This window comes from Erythrolamprus reginae, chromosome 3, assembly GCF_031021105.1.
Source record: "Erythrolamprus reginae isolate rEryReg1 chromosome 3, rEryReg1.hap1, whole genome shotgun sequence".
Lineage (NCBI taxonomy): Eukaryota > Metazoa > Chordata > Lepidosauria > Squamata > Dipsadidae > Erythrolamprus > Erythrolamprus reginae.
In genome coordinates, this window is record NC_091952.1 from 109,663,371 (window position 1) to 109,677,057 (window position 13,687).

The 13,687-nt window shown below is 44.3% G+C and overlaps 1 protein-coding gene across 1 annotated transcript in view; it reads right to left on the reverse strand.

Annotated features, from left to right (window-relative positions):
* Nucleotides 1–13,687, reverse strand: part of KCNT2 (potassium sodium-activated channel subfamily T member 2) — a 295,119-nt gene that overhangs the window by 63,669 nt on the left and 217,763 nt on the right. Inside the window, exons 18-20 of the mRNA XM_070746341.1 lie at nucleotides 9,349–9,565; nucleotides 6,108–6,213; nucleotides 4,124–4,296 (exon numbers count right to left, since the gene is read on the reverse strand). Coding sequence (XP_070602442.1) covers nucleotides 4,124–4,296; nucleotides 6,108–6,213; nucleotides 9,349–9,565 — 496 coding nt within the window. The remainder of the gene's footprint in view (nucleotides 1–4,123; nucleotides 4,297–6,107; nucleotides 6,214–9,348; nucleotides 9,566–13,687) is intronic.

The following is a 13,687-nucleotide window of genomic DNA, read 5'->3' on the forward strand; positions in this document are numbered from 1 at the left end:
TGCTCAAGCGGTGGTGGTATCGGGTTGGAAAGATTCCACGAAATGGACATTACAAAAATGGTACTGGTACATGGTGGACCACATATACTTCGAAATTATGGAAATAAAATTAAATAATTTTGACGAGAACAAATTGGAGAAGCTGATGGTACGATGGAATAAGGTGAAAGATTATATGTTGAGTAGAATCTGTGATGCAAATGTGGAAAATAAACTGTGATCACTCTTTCAGTAATACTTAATGCAAAATAGAGCCAGGGAATTATAGATAAACAAATCAAAATCTTTGAATCCTCTTGTATGGGTGGTGGGGGTGATGGGGGGTGTTTTGTTGTGAGGTGATGGGCACATGCACTGTGCACTGTTATATGTTTGTTGTATGTAACTACCTTTTTAAAATTAATAAAAATTTATTTTTTAAAAAAACTTATTATGTGTAGGAGAAAAGGAGGTGGTACTGGTGGACAGTGTTCCCTCTAATTTTTTTTCGGGGTGGGCGGAAAAGTATAGTGTCTGAGCGGCAGTCCCTTTGGGACTGGGCGGAATATAAGAATAAATAAATAAATAAATAAATAAATAACAAATAAAGTAAGTGGGTGTGCGCTATCACACATGAGCGAGTTCTTGCATCCATAATTCTATCCTTTCTATGTCTCCCTCCCTCTTTCCTCCCTCCCTCTTTCCTTTCTATGTCTCCCTCCCTCCCTTTCCTCCATCCCTCTTTCCTTTCTATCTCTCCCTCCCTTTCCTCCCTCCCTCTTTCCCTTCTATATCTCCCTCCCTTTCCTCCCTCTTTCCTCTCTATCTCTCCCTCCCTTTCCTCCCTCCCTCTTTCCCTTCTATATCTCCCTCCCTTTCCTCCCTCCCTCTTTCCTTTCTATCTCTCCCTCCCTTTCCTCCCTCCCTCTTTCCCTTCTATATCTCCCTCCCTTTCCTCCCTCCCTCTTTCCTTTCTATCTCTCCCTCCCTCTTTCCTTTCTATCTCTCCCTCCCTTTCCTCCCTCCCTCTTTCCTTTCTATCTCTCCCTCCCTCTTTCCACTCTCCCTCTTTCCTTTGTATCTCTCCCTGCCTCTTTCCTCCCTCCCTCTTTTCTTTCTATCTCTCCCTCCTTCTTTCCTTTCTCTCTCTTTCCTTTCTATCTCTCCCTCCCTCTTTCCTTTCTATCTCTTCCTCCCTCTTTCCTTTCTATCTTTCTCTCCCCCTGCCTTTCTCCAAGCCCTTCCTTTTCCCTCCCCCTATCCTACTATCCCCCCTCTCCCTCCTTTCTATCTCTCCCTCCCCCTTTCTCTCTGTATCCCTTCCTTCATCTTTCTTTCCCTCTCTCTCTCCATCCCTCTTCCTTTCTCTCTTCCTTCCTTCCTTTTTTGCTCTTTCTCCCTCACTCCTTCCCTCTATGTCTTTCCCTCTCCCTCCTTCCCCCCTCTTTCTCTCTCCACCCTCTTCCTACCTGTTTAACGGTGGCCGGCTACGTCTTGATGTGGGCTGCCACCATCTTGTACTGGGATTGAGTGGCAGAGGGGACCCGGTGGTGGCGGGGAAGCCCCTGGCGCGGTGGCGGGAGACAAAGCGAAGCTTTTGCTTCGGGCACACTGGGGCAGAGTGGGCCGAGGCCGGGCCTGTCACCCCCGGGGGCAGGAGGCAGCCCCAGTGTGGCAGCAGGGGAGGAGAAAGCGAAGCCGGCTGCCCGGGTAAATGTCGCATTTGAAAGCGCGCCCAGGGAAGTCTTTTACTGGGATTGGGTGGCGGAGGGGACCCACCGGCGGGCAGCCCCCAGCGCAGCGGCGGGAGAGGAAGCAAAGCTTGTGCTTCGGCTACACCAGGACGTGCTTTTCCTGCACCTCTTTCCTGGGCAGGTGGGGAGGCGGCCACCTTCTCGCCCCCCCCCCCCCCGCCCAGGAAAGCAGCGAATTTGAAAAGCGCGCTGCTTTCCCGGAATGTCCGTCCGTGTGGGGTTGGGGCGAATCCGCCGGCTATGCCGGCAGCCTGATGTCTGTCCATGCGGGGGGGGGGGGCAATCCATCGGCCACACCGCCAGCTCGATGAGAAAGAGGGAATGAAGGAGGGAGAGAAAGAAAGAGAGCCCCTCCCGCATGGACAGACATCAGGCTAGCGGCGTGGCTGGCAGATTCCCCCCCCGCATGGACGGACATCAGGCTGGCAGTGTGGCTGGTGGATTCATCCCCCCCGCACAGACGGACATCAGGCTAGCGGCGTGGCTGGCAGATTCCCCCCCCGCATGGACGGACATCAGGCTGGCAGTGTGGCTGGTGGATTCATCCCCCCCGCACAGACGGACATCAGGCTAGCGGCGTGGCTGGCGGATTCGTCCCACCCGCATGGACGGACATCAGGCTGGCAGTGTGGCTGGCGGATTCATCCCCCCGCACAGACGGACATCAGGCTAGAGGCGTGGCTGGCGGATTCGGCCCCCCCCGCATGGATGGACATCAGGCTGGCGGATTCGCCCCCCCACACACACGGATGGACATCGGGCTGGCGGGCAGCCAGCTTTGCTGACCGGCATGCCTTCCCCTTGGCTCTGCCTCCCGCCGCCGCTGCGCAGCTCACCTCAGAAGCCTTGACACTTTGCTGGCCTGCACGACGCGGTGGCGGGAGACAAAGCGAAGCTTGTGCTTCAGGCACACTGGGGCAGAGTGGGCCGAGGCCGGGCCTGTCGCCCCCGGGGGCAGGAGGCAGCCCCACCATGGCAGCGGGGGAGGAGAAGGCGAAGCCGGCTGCCTGGGTAAATGACGCGTTTGAAAGCGTGCCCAAGGAAGTCTTTTACTGGGATTGGGTGGCAGAGGGGACCCACCAGCGGGCAGCCCCCAGCGTGGTGGCGGGAGAGGAAGCAAAGCTTGTGCTTTGGCTACATCAGGGGGCGCTTTTCCTGCACCTCTTTCCTGGGCAGGGGGGGAGGTGGCCACCTTCTTCCCCCCCCCGCCCAGGAAAGCAGCGCTGCTTTCCCGGAATGTCCGTCCGTGTGGGGTTGGGGCGAATCCGCCGGCCATGCCCGCAGTCTGATGTCCGTCCGTGCGGGGGGGGGGTTAATCCATCGGCCACACTGCCAGCTCAATGAGAAAGAGGGAATGAAGGAGGGAGAGAAAGAGAGAGCCCCCCCCGCACGGACAGACATCAGGCTGGCGGCGTGACTGGCGGATTCGTCCCCCCCCCGCACGGACGGATATCAGGCTGGTGGTGTGGCTGGCGGATTCGTCTCCCCCGCACGGACGAATATCAGGCTGGCGGCATGGCTGGTGGATTCGCCCCCCCCCACACACACATGGACGGGCATCAGGCTGGTGGGCAGCCAGCTTTGCTGACCGGCATGCCCTCCCCTTGGCTCTGCCTCCCGCTGCCGCCACGCAGCTCACCCCAGAAGCCTTGATGCTTTGCTGGCCTGCACGGCGCGGGGGAGGAGGCGGAGTAGGCTGATTCTGGGCCCGTCGCCCCCGACTCCAGGGGGCAGCTCCCAGCACGGCGGCCGGGGAGGAAGCCAACGCCTCCTCCGATGCCGAGGGGAAGCGGAAGGGCGTGGGAGGAGATGGGCGCGGCTGACGGCAGAGCCCAGGAAGCCGGGGTTTTCTCTCCCACCAACAGCTTGGGAGGGGCGGATCAGCTGTCTGTCGGGGAGAAACCCGCTCCGCGCCAGCTTGGAAAACTCTGGGCTGTCATTAAAATTTGCCTGCGCTATAGCGCGCTGTGCAGCTTACAGGGAACTATGCTGGTGGATAGAGAAAAATGTGTCATTAGTTTAGCCTCTCAGCCTCTTAAGTCTCATCCTCACTCTTGAATTCCCTTGACTTTTATATAGACTAATTTAGCTGACCAGATTCTTGTGTATAACCTTCAATAAATTGTTGATACTGCAACCTACACAAATGGCCTTGATTCTTTGTGCCCGAGGCCATGGCATCCAAAGTCATTGATATTTTCAATCTCTATCTTTGATGCATAGAATAAATCTGAGATTTCTCCTATAAATGACTGTCTCCAAGTATTGGTGATACAATCCTTCTGAATTAAAACATGCTTATTAAATTTGGTATCAGCAATACACAATGCATGCAAAGTTCCAAATGTGAATCTGTACCTCTGAGATAAAAGGACAAACATTCTACTTACGGATTATCCAGCAGCAACACAATTGGATTGAGTTCTTTCTTTGGTCTGTAATAAGCCCTGAGAGGTACAATAAAATTGTAGAGTCCATTTCCTGCAGTCTCTGCAGCGACTATAATGATTTTGTTTTTGAATCCATAAGCTTTGGCATCTTCATAGTAATTGTGCTGGCATCCCTAAAATCAATTAATTAAAATGGTCCCCATAAAGTAAATCACAGGACAAAAAATAACAATACAATACCTATCATCTGCTTGGTGTAGAATTTTCTAGCTTCTCACAAAATATTTTAAAGCATGAAAGTATACCTCAAAGTCTAGATATGCCTCAAAGTATACCTACAGTTAGATTGAAATTATGAGCTTTTAATCATTCAAGATACTGTATACATATTTAAATTTTCACTAGCTCCATTTTTAAGGAAAGCCTCACATTTTAAATACTGATGTGTGTTGCATATTTGACTTGAGTTTTGAATTTAAGATATTTACTGTCACTGAAATATTTGAGTATATATAACACATTTATTGACACTAATTCCAGGCTATATTGGCAAAAGTTTCATTATAATCAACCTCTGCTAAAAAAATATATTGTATAAAATATTGTAGGGTGGGATTGGAAATGGGTAGGATTTTTATATATCTGGCATACAGATAATCCTTGATTTACAAACATAACTAGGCCTGGAATTTCTATTGTTAAACGATGTGGTCTAAAACATGATGTCAGGTGACCACATTGTTTGGTGACAACAATCCCAGAAATCCTATATATTGCCTTAAGTACAGACACACGGGTCCTTAAGCAGGAAGAGGAGGAAGTCACAGGTAAGAAGTGTAGGACTGCCATAATGGGGTGGCAGAATCCCTGGGAGGTCCAGCACAGGCCGCACATGTATTGAGCGGTGCTTCAGTGTGGTAAAAATATGTGACTCAGAGGTTTCTTGGCATGTCTCAGCTCTGGGCTACAAAAAGCCAGAGCTGCTTCTGGGAGCCTCAGTAGCCTTCCATACATAGGGCCAGGCCTGGGACCTCCACCTCAGCAGCAGGAAGAAGATGGGGGAAGCTGAGGCAGGTTTTATGAAGTACAGGATGGGAGGAACAAGGATTTGCAATGTGGTGGCTGGCCACAGTATGACGCTTGAGGAAGCATTTGTCAGTGGCAGCAGTAGCATTAGGACTAAAATAGGTTAAAATAGGCTCTAGAAAATGGAAGGGTAGAAGCTGGCTGAGGCTGTTCAAGGGCTTTATTTGAATTTCAGCCTCAGGACTCCCTCAAGGATTGCCACTGTTCAGGGTGGCTAAAAGGACGTACAGTAGATGTGTGTGTGTTTGGGTGGGGGGGTGGGGGGAGATAGGGGAAGGTTGAAGTGCCCTGCAGTTTTAAGTGTGGGTGGGCTTTCACGTGCACAACCTGTGATCATGATACAATGCTATATTGATATTGTGGACTGGTGGTATATCATTTTCCACCCCAGCACTGTTGTAACTTTGAAAATTCACAGACTGAATGGTTGAGACTTGAGAATTACCTGTTTGAAACAAGAGAAGCATTTTTCACCATGGATGAGAAAATCTTTTCCTTTCTCACCATGCACTGCCTCATGCTGAAATAAAATTGGGCTAATGCTTTGCTGTATATAAGCATACAAAAGCTTTAAAAAAATAATAAACCTAGAATTTGAGTACTTTATGTTGCAATTCCATTACTCATAACAGTCATTGAAATTTGAACCCAGCCCAAGTTTTAAAATGAAATTCCATTTCAGCAGGAACAATACTTTTAGAATGTGGTCAGATTATCCTCTTTAATTTAATATGGTCAAAACCACAGTGTTTTTAGTCTTACAGTTGATTTATCCAATAGAATGGTGAACAAAACCACAACCTGTGGTTACTCAGTATTAGCTGTGCATTCAAAAAACATGGCTTACGTGCTTTTCTTCTAAAACAAATGTATGCACGGAAGTAGTATATCTACATACCTTATCTAATCTCAGGCAGCAAAATGGCACTTTTTCATGGAGCAAATGGCAGAAAGTAGGAGAACTTCCTATGTAAGGTGAATAAGGGGGATAGCCTTTTAAATACCTAGAACAAAGAAGAATATGGTCTCATTGTTTGCATTTAACAGCATACACACACCCACTTATTGTGTTTCTTTTATCTCAGATGTACAGCGACTTCTCTTTTTTAAAGCAAACACTTGAGAGATACTCAACAGTAAATCCTATAACTCTAAAGCAGTATGAGATCTCTCTATAACAGCCAGTTGTTTCTCCAGTATTAAATCTCTCTCCTCTTGAACTTTCTAATATTTAGCCATGACTCAAACATGGATGACATGTATTTTTCTATATCTCCCTTTGTGTGTAATAAACCTGTTACGGTAGTTTTTGGAGCATTTATGGTACCTTTTTGCTGTATTTCTAGAAAGTCTCACCATCCTCAGATGGTTCTCTTGCTGGTTATATAAGTTAAATGATAATATCTTTGCTCTTGTGTTCTAAAATTATTTATCTTGTTTTTAGTCATGCTTATTGTTTAAATCGGCTGCCCCAACCTTTTCAATGCCAGGGACCGGTTCTATGGAAGTTTTTATGGAGGGGGAGTAGTTTTTCATGCTGCCTGCATCCCATAGATGGGGTGTTGCTTGTTTGTGAAGTCTGGTTGCTGGCATGTCATGGACCAGTGCTGATCCATGGACTGTGGGTAGAGAACTCCTGATTTAACTGATTTAATTTTCATTTTATTATATGCTACCCAGAGTCACTTTTATAGAGAGGGGTGGCCATAAAAAACTGATACATAAATTTAAAATATAATAATATAATGCTTAAGGTGGCCTTATTTTGCTTTGAGGAGATACTTTGGGTCGCAAAGGTCCCAGTGTTGAAATCAAGTGGGGGTCTGATTTAAGCAACCTAGCTTGTTTCCATGAGGGTTTGGTTTCTCATTCGTTTACTCAACACTTGCAAAAGCTTCTGCACACAGCAGCATCTTTTACACACGCACAGAAGTCCCTTCTGTTTTTGCAAGCATGAGGGGAAGCTGTAAAAGAGGCCTTGGAGAACAATAACCGACAGCGACATTTCTAGAGATGTTTTGCTGAATCCTTCATTTTATATTTTAATTTCAGTTATATATTACAAAAACTGAATTCTTTTATATTATAAATTGAACGTATTGTAAACGGGAGCACAAGGGCTCAGCTTGCTTGTCACATTGAACTTGTCAACTGGAAAACTGACCACCTGATTTGAGACCCAAGAGCCATACTTCAGGGTGAGCTCCTATTACTTGCCCCAGCTTCTGCCTACCTAGCAGTTCACAAGTCTGCAAAGGTGAGTAGATATATAGGTTCCACTTTTGGTGGGAAGGTAACAGAGTTCTGTGTACCTCGGCGTATAGTCATGCTAGCCACATGACTATGGAAAGGGTCTTCATCCGATGGTGGGTCCCTCGGCTAAGAAACAAAGACTAGTTCCTTAGAATCAGACACGACAGGACAGGGGAAACCTTTATTTTTACTTTATTGTGGACTATAAAAGCATTTTATGGCTTGTAGTTTCTTAATTTCATCTTTCTTGTTACCATCTGATTGTTTAGGCGAGGCCTGCAAAACATATGTCAGTGTTTTTTAAAAAAATAATAAATTCACTGCGGCAACTCTGGTGCTTCTACTGCTCTGCTAGTCACAGAACAGCTAATCTCTGTCAGCCTTCAGCTGGTGAGAGAATTTTTAATTCATCAATGTGGTCCATTCCCCATTACGTATTGCATATGCCTACTTTAGACCAGGTACAAGTAACCCTTGTTTAGCAACCGTTCAGAGTTATGCCAACAATGAAAAAGTACATTTGTGACCATTGCAGGAATATAAAGCAAGGAAAAGCTGAATTAATATTACAAGCACAGTTGTGGTTTCACTAGGGGGCACTTCATTTAACAACTGAAGAGCAGGTCGTGATTGTGGTTGCTAAATGAGGAGTACTTGTATATATACCTCTGCGATCATATCACCAGCAACTGTGTTCTTTTCGCCGATGATGTAAAACTCTTCAACATAGCTATTCTCCAAAAAGACCTTGACTTCGTCTCAGATTGGCAACTTCATCTAGCAAATGCTCTCTGTTCTCCACATCGACAAAAAGAATCCAAACCTCGTATACAAACTAAATAAACAAAATCTCACAAACAACCCCCACTCAGTAAAAGACCTTGGAATACTAATATCAAATGACTTAAGTGCCAAATCCCACTGCAACAATATCACCAAAAAGGCTTCTAGCATTGTCAACCTGATCCTACGTAGCTTCTGCTCCGGCAATCTCACACTACTCACCAGAGCTTACAAAACTTTCGCCAGACCCATCCTCGAATACAGCTCATCTGTCTGGAACCCACACTGCATTTCGGACATCAACACCTTTTAAAATGTTCAATGATATTTCACCAGAAGAGCCCTTCACTCCACCACTCGAAACAGAATACCCTACGAAACTAGACTTTACAATCCTGGGTCTAGAAAGCCTAGAACTACGACACCTTAAACATGATGTAAGCATTGCCCACAAGATCATATGCTGCAACATCCTGCCTGTCAATGACTACTTCAGCTTCAACCGCAATAACACAAGAGCACACAACAGGTTCAAACTTAATATCAACCGCTCCAAACTTGACTGTAAAAAATATGACTTTAGCAATTGAGTTGTCGAAGTGTGGAACTCATTACTGAACTCCGCGGTGTCAACTCCCAATCCCCAACATTTTTCCCTTAGACTATCCACGATTGACCTAACCAGGTTCCTTAGAGGTCAATAAGGGGCGAGCATAAGTGCACTAGTGTGCCTTCTGTTCCCTGTCCAATTGTCTCTCCTATATTTTATATATCTTTTCTCCCATTCATACATCCTTTTCTCTACTCTTCATTGACGTATTCTATTCTCATATCTTTTCTTCTATCCTTTCCCTGATATTTACTACTATATGTTTTTATTCTCTTTAACTTTCAGTTTGTAGTGGACTAACTAACTAACTAACTAACTAACTAACTAACTAACTAACTAACTAACTAACTAACCCGAGTCTGCGGAGAGGGGCGGCATACAAATCTAAATAATAAATAAATAAATAAATAATAAATAAATAACAACTACTAATTTCGTTTTTCTGTGTTCTTGTGTTTAAAAACATATTCATTTAAAAGTGCACTTTACATACTCCAGACCATTCAACACTTCTTCATCGGAGGGTGTGGCTTCATCTTCAGACTGATCACTTAAGAGATCACAGCTATGAAGAGCTGAAGTGTCTGCAACCTCCAGAACAGGTGCAATGCTTGGCCTTCTGCCCGTTTTAGGTGCTTCTGAAGGAAGAGTTAATGTAGCTGCATTTGGAGATCTACAGCCTGTATCTTGCAAATCTATAGCAACAGTACCTGGGGGCGGTAGGAAACAAACAAAAATGAAATTAATTTAGGTTTTGAAGGGAGGAGGCAGAGCCATATCAACATACTGTAAATGATGTACTCTTCAATCTCTTCATAAGTGACTTAGATGAGGAAATAGAAGGGGAAACTCATCAAATTTACATATGACACTAAGCTTGCAGGAATAGCCAACAACTCAGAAGACAAGCTCAGGATCCAAAAAGAGCTTGAGAGATTTGAACAATGGGCCTTGTGCAACAAAAGTGGAGAAAAGCAAAGTTTTACACCTAGGCAGGAAAAACTAAAGGCATAAGTACAGATTAGGCGAGACCTGGCTCAAAAAACATACCTGTGAAAGGGACCTTGGAGTCCATGTGTATGATCATATGAGCCAGCAGTGGGCAGCAGCAGTCAAAAAAGCTTATACAATTCTTGGTTGAATAAACAGAGGTATCAGTATTAGTATCATTTTATAAAACCCAGAATACTGGAATCAGTTTTGGTTACCACATTACAAAAAAAGATGTTGAGTGCAAAGAAGAGAAACAAAGATGGTTAAAGGCCTGGAGACAAAAGCATGAAGAACAGTTGCAGGAATTGGGTATGGCCAGACTAGAGAAAACAAGGACTAAATGTGACATGATAGCAGTAATCCAATATTTTAGGGTTTGCCACAAAGAAGAGAGGGTCAATGTATTTTCCAAAGATCCAGAAGGCAAGAAGTAAGTAATAATGAAGAAGAGAAACAACCTGGGATTAACCACAAACTTCCTAACAGTGAAGACAATTAACCAGTGGAACAGCTTGCTTTCAGAAGTTGTACGGGCTTCATCACTGGAGGTTTTTAAGAAAAGATTAGACAAACTCCTATTTGAAATGGTATAAAGCAGTGATGGCGAACCTATGGCATGCGTGCCAGAAGTGGCACACCGAGTGATATCAGAGGGCGCACGAGGCGTTGCCCTATGTCAGCTTCAGCGCTCACGCATGTGCTGGCTAGCAGGTTTTCAGCATTCTTTTCGGCTGTTTTTGCTCTTCCCACCTCATCTGGTGCTCTGATATCAGCTGCAGAGGCTGTTCCTAAAGGCCTTTCCTGAAGATCTCTGCAGCCACTGACAAGGGCTCCAAATCAATCTGGAGCTCTGTTATCGACTACACAGGCTTCAGGAAAGAAGAAATGGGGCAAGATGTGTGAAGCCTGGTTGCAACTATCTGAAGGTTAGTAGGGAAGTTCCACTTTCTTTTGTTTCCGAACTTACAATTGGCCTATTGGCCCATTTTTTTGCCGTTCCAGGCTTCAAGAGGCTTTCCTGAACCCTGGGGAGTGCAAACAGCTCAACGGGCCTACTGGAAATCATCAGGCTTCGGTGAGTCCTGTGTGCATGTGTGGGGGGCAGCAGGGGATTTTGTGCATGCTCAGGGCATTGCATTCTGGGTGTTGGCATGCTCATGCAAGCTCTAGCATGCATGCACCCTTTTGACAGCCGAAAAAGGTTTGCCATCACTGGCATAAGGTCTCCTGCTTAAGCAGGAATTGGATTAGAAGAACTCCAAAGTCCCTTCCAGCTCTATACTGATTGATTGAGATGTGACCATGAAAACTAAAAGGCTTAACAAGGAGTGTGCAAGAGATTTTAAATGCTAAAAAGCTGAATACCACAGTTGTTTCGAATACAGTATTCAGAACTGGAAATAAAAAAAACCCCACCTGAGTGTTTTGTTTCAAATTCAGAACAAAAATATACATTGCTTTAAACAATGTGATTGGATCTTAGATTTGTTGCTTGTGATCAAGTTCTTTCTGAGTTTTTCCTCCTTCCACACTATAACCAGGATAGCAGCAAAACCCAATCAATACCTCGTGCTTGTGGTTTAGACTGAATGATATGATATGCGGGCGGGGTGGAATGTTGTGGCAGACCAACTATTGCTAAGCATATGGCTCTCCAAAAAAAGAGCCATTTTAATAGGCAGAAAAATATCTATTCACAGCTGCTTCCCTGTAGATATTGTTTGCTGAGAAGGAGATACATATGGATAGATCCAAACAGCCTAGGAAAGAAAATAGGTAATGGAAGGAAAAGGAAGACAGGTACATGAATTCAGATGATTCACAGAAAAGTATTGCCAAAACTGAACATTATAAATTCAAAAGTCAGCACTAGTACTAGAGTAAAGGTCTAGAATTTATAAGACTGTGCTGCATAGCTCTACTTTGTATATGCCAGGATACATTTTGCTAATTTGTTGAGCCAGAAATAGGCATGTATGTGTGTTTATGCTGTTAGTATTACTTGTGCATGAGTAAAACAATCACACTTTTTTTCAGTCCACTAAGTAAAGGTATACACTCAGTTGTAGCAAAGACTACAAGACCTTTTGGTATGGTGGGCTTTTGCTGGGTTTGTGAGGCAAATAGAAGATTATGGACAAAGGGATAGATGGGGAACTCATCAGATTTGTAGATGACACCAAACTGGCAAGAATAGCCAACTCTCCAGAAGATAGGCTCAAGATACAGAAGGATCTTGACAGATTTAAACATTGGACACTATCAAACAAAATGAAATTCAATGGTGAAAAAAGTAAGGTTTTTACACTTAGGCAACAAAAACAAAATGCACAGGTACAGTATATGTGGTACCTTTCTCAACAGTAGTAATTGTGAGAGCATCTGGGGATAGGACAAGAAGCAATGGGTGGAAACTAATCAAGGAGAGAAGCAACTTAGAACTGAGGAAAAAAATCCTGACAGTTAGAACAATTGATCAGTGGAACGGCTTGCCTTCAGAACTTGTGAATGCTCCAACACTGGAAGTTTTTAAGAAGATGGTGGATCATTTGTCTGAAGAAGTGTAGGGTTTCCTCCCCAAGAAAGGGTTGGACTAGTAGACCACCAAGGTCCCTTCCAACTCTGTTGTTATTAAACCAACAAAAAAGACTTTGCTTGGTGGTTGAAATGAAATATTAGACCATGCTGATTGTTACTTGCCACCCAACCTATAGAAAAAATGGCCAGGAACTATAATTAGAATCAGAATTACAATAGAGCTGGTAGGAACCTTGGAGATTTTCTAATTGAGTCCCTGCTCAAGCCAGAGACCCTATACCATTTCAGACAAATGGTATAGGGTCTTCCTCGAAACCTCCAGTGATAAAACCCCCACAACATTTGATGGGAAGCTGTTGCACTGGTTAATTGTCCTCACTGTTAGGAGGTTTCTCCTTAATTCCAGGTTGCTTCTCTCCTTGATTAGTGTTCATCTATTGTTTCTTGTCCAATTATTATGGTTAGATGCAGATATTTAGACTGGATTTGCATTTTTATCTACCTATTGAGTCCCTCCCAAGAACCTGGGATATACAGATGTTGTTTTAAGATGTAAAAGGTATAATGTTGTTTTGAGATTGCACCCTAGCTGCTTATTATTAATAGTATTATTAAAAAAGAAACTTAAATAAATATTTAAACTCATCTTAGTCCATCAAATGTGTAAGAAGAATGTATGAGAAGAAGAATGGTCTAGGAGTTTTCTTTTTCCTTGAAGTTGCTGGTATATTCAGCTGCCAGTTTAGTGAGTTCTCCAAGGCCTTGCAGGTAGGCTGGAGCTAGCACCATCCGAGACTGGAGATTATTGGCTGTGGACAAGCATTATTGGATGGGAGGGGGTCACAACACTTTCTCCTTCTTGTTTTCAACTTCCATCCCGTTTTATGACCCCCATTTTCATCTCACTTTAATGGCCCTCACATATAGACTATATATAGACACATATAGGCTGCAAATCCAGAAGAGAAAAAGTAAACTATATTTTATTTATGTTTCAAGTTAATCCTTGTTCAGATAAATTGTCCATGTGTAAGGAAAAGGGCACAAATAAAGACATAATCATATGAAGACTGACACAACAGCAACAAAAACTTATTGAATCAGTCAGCAGCTATATACCAGAGCCAAGAAGGACAGAGTATGAGAGACAACAAACAGAAGGATAAATGGAGAATTCCCAGAAACAGAGATTTGCTGGAAGAAGTATGCAGTCATACAAGAAGTGAAGCAAGGAAAAACCAAGATGAAGGTGGATGGATAAAGACACTGATGCTGGGTGAAGTCAGTGGAATATCTCACTG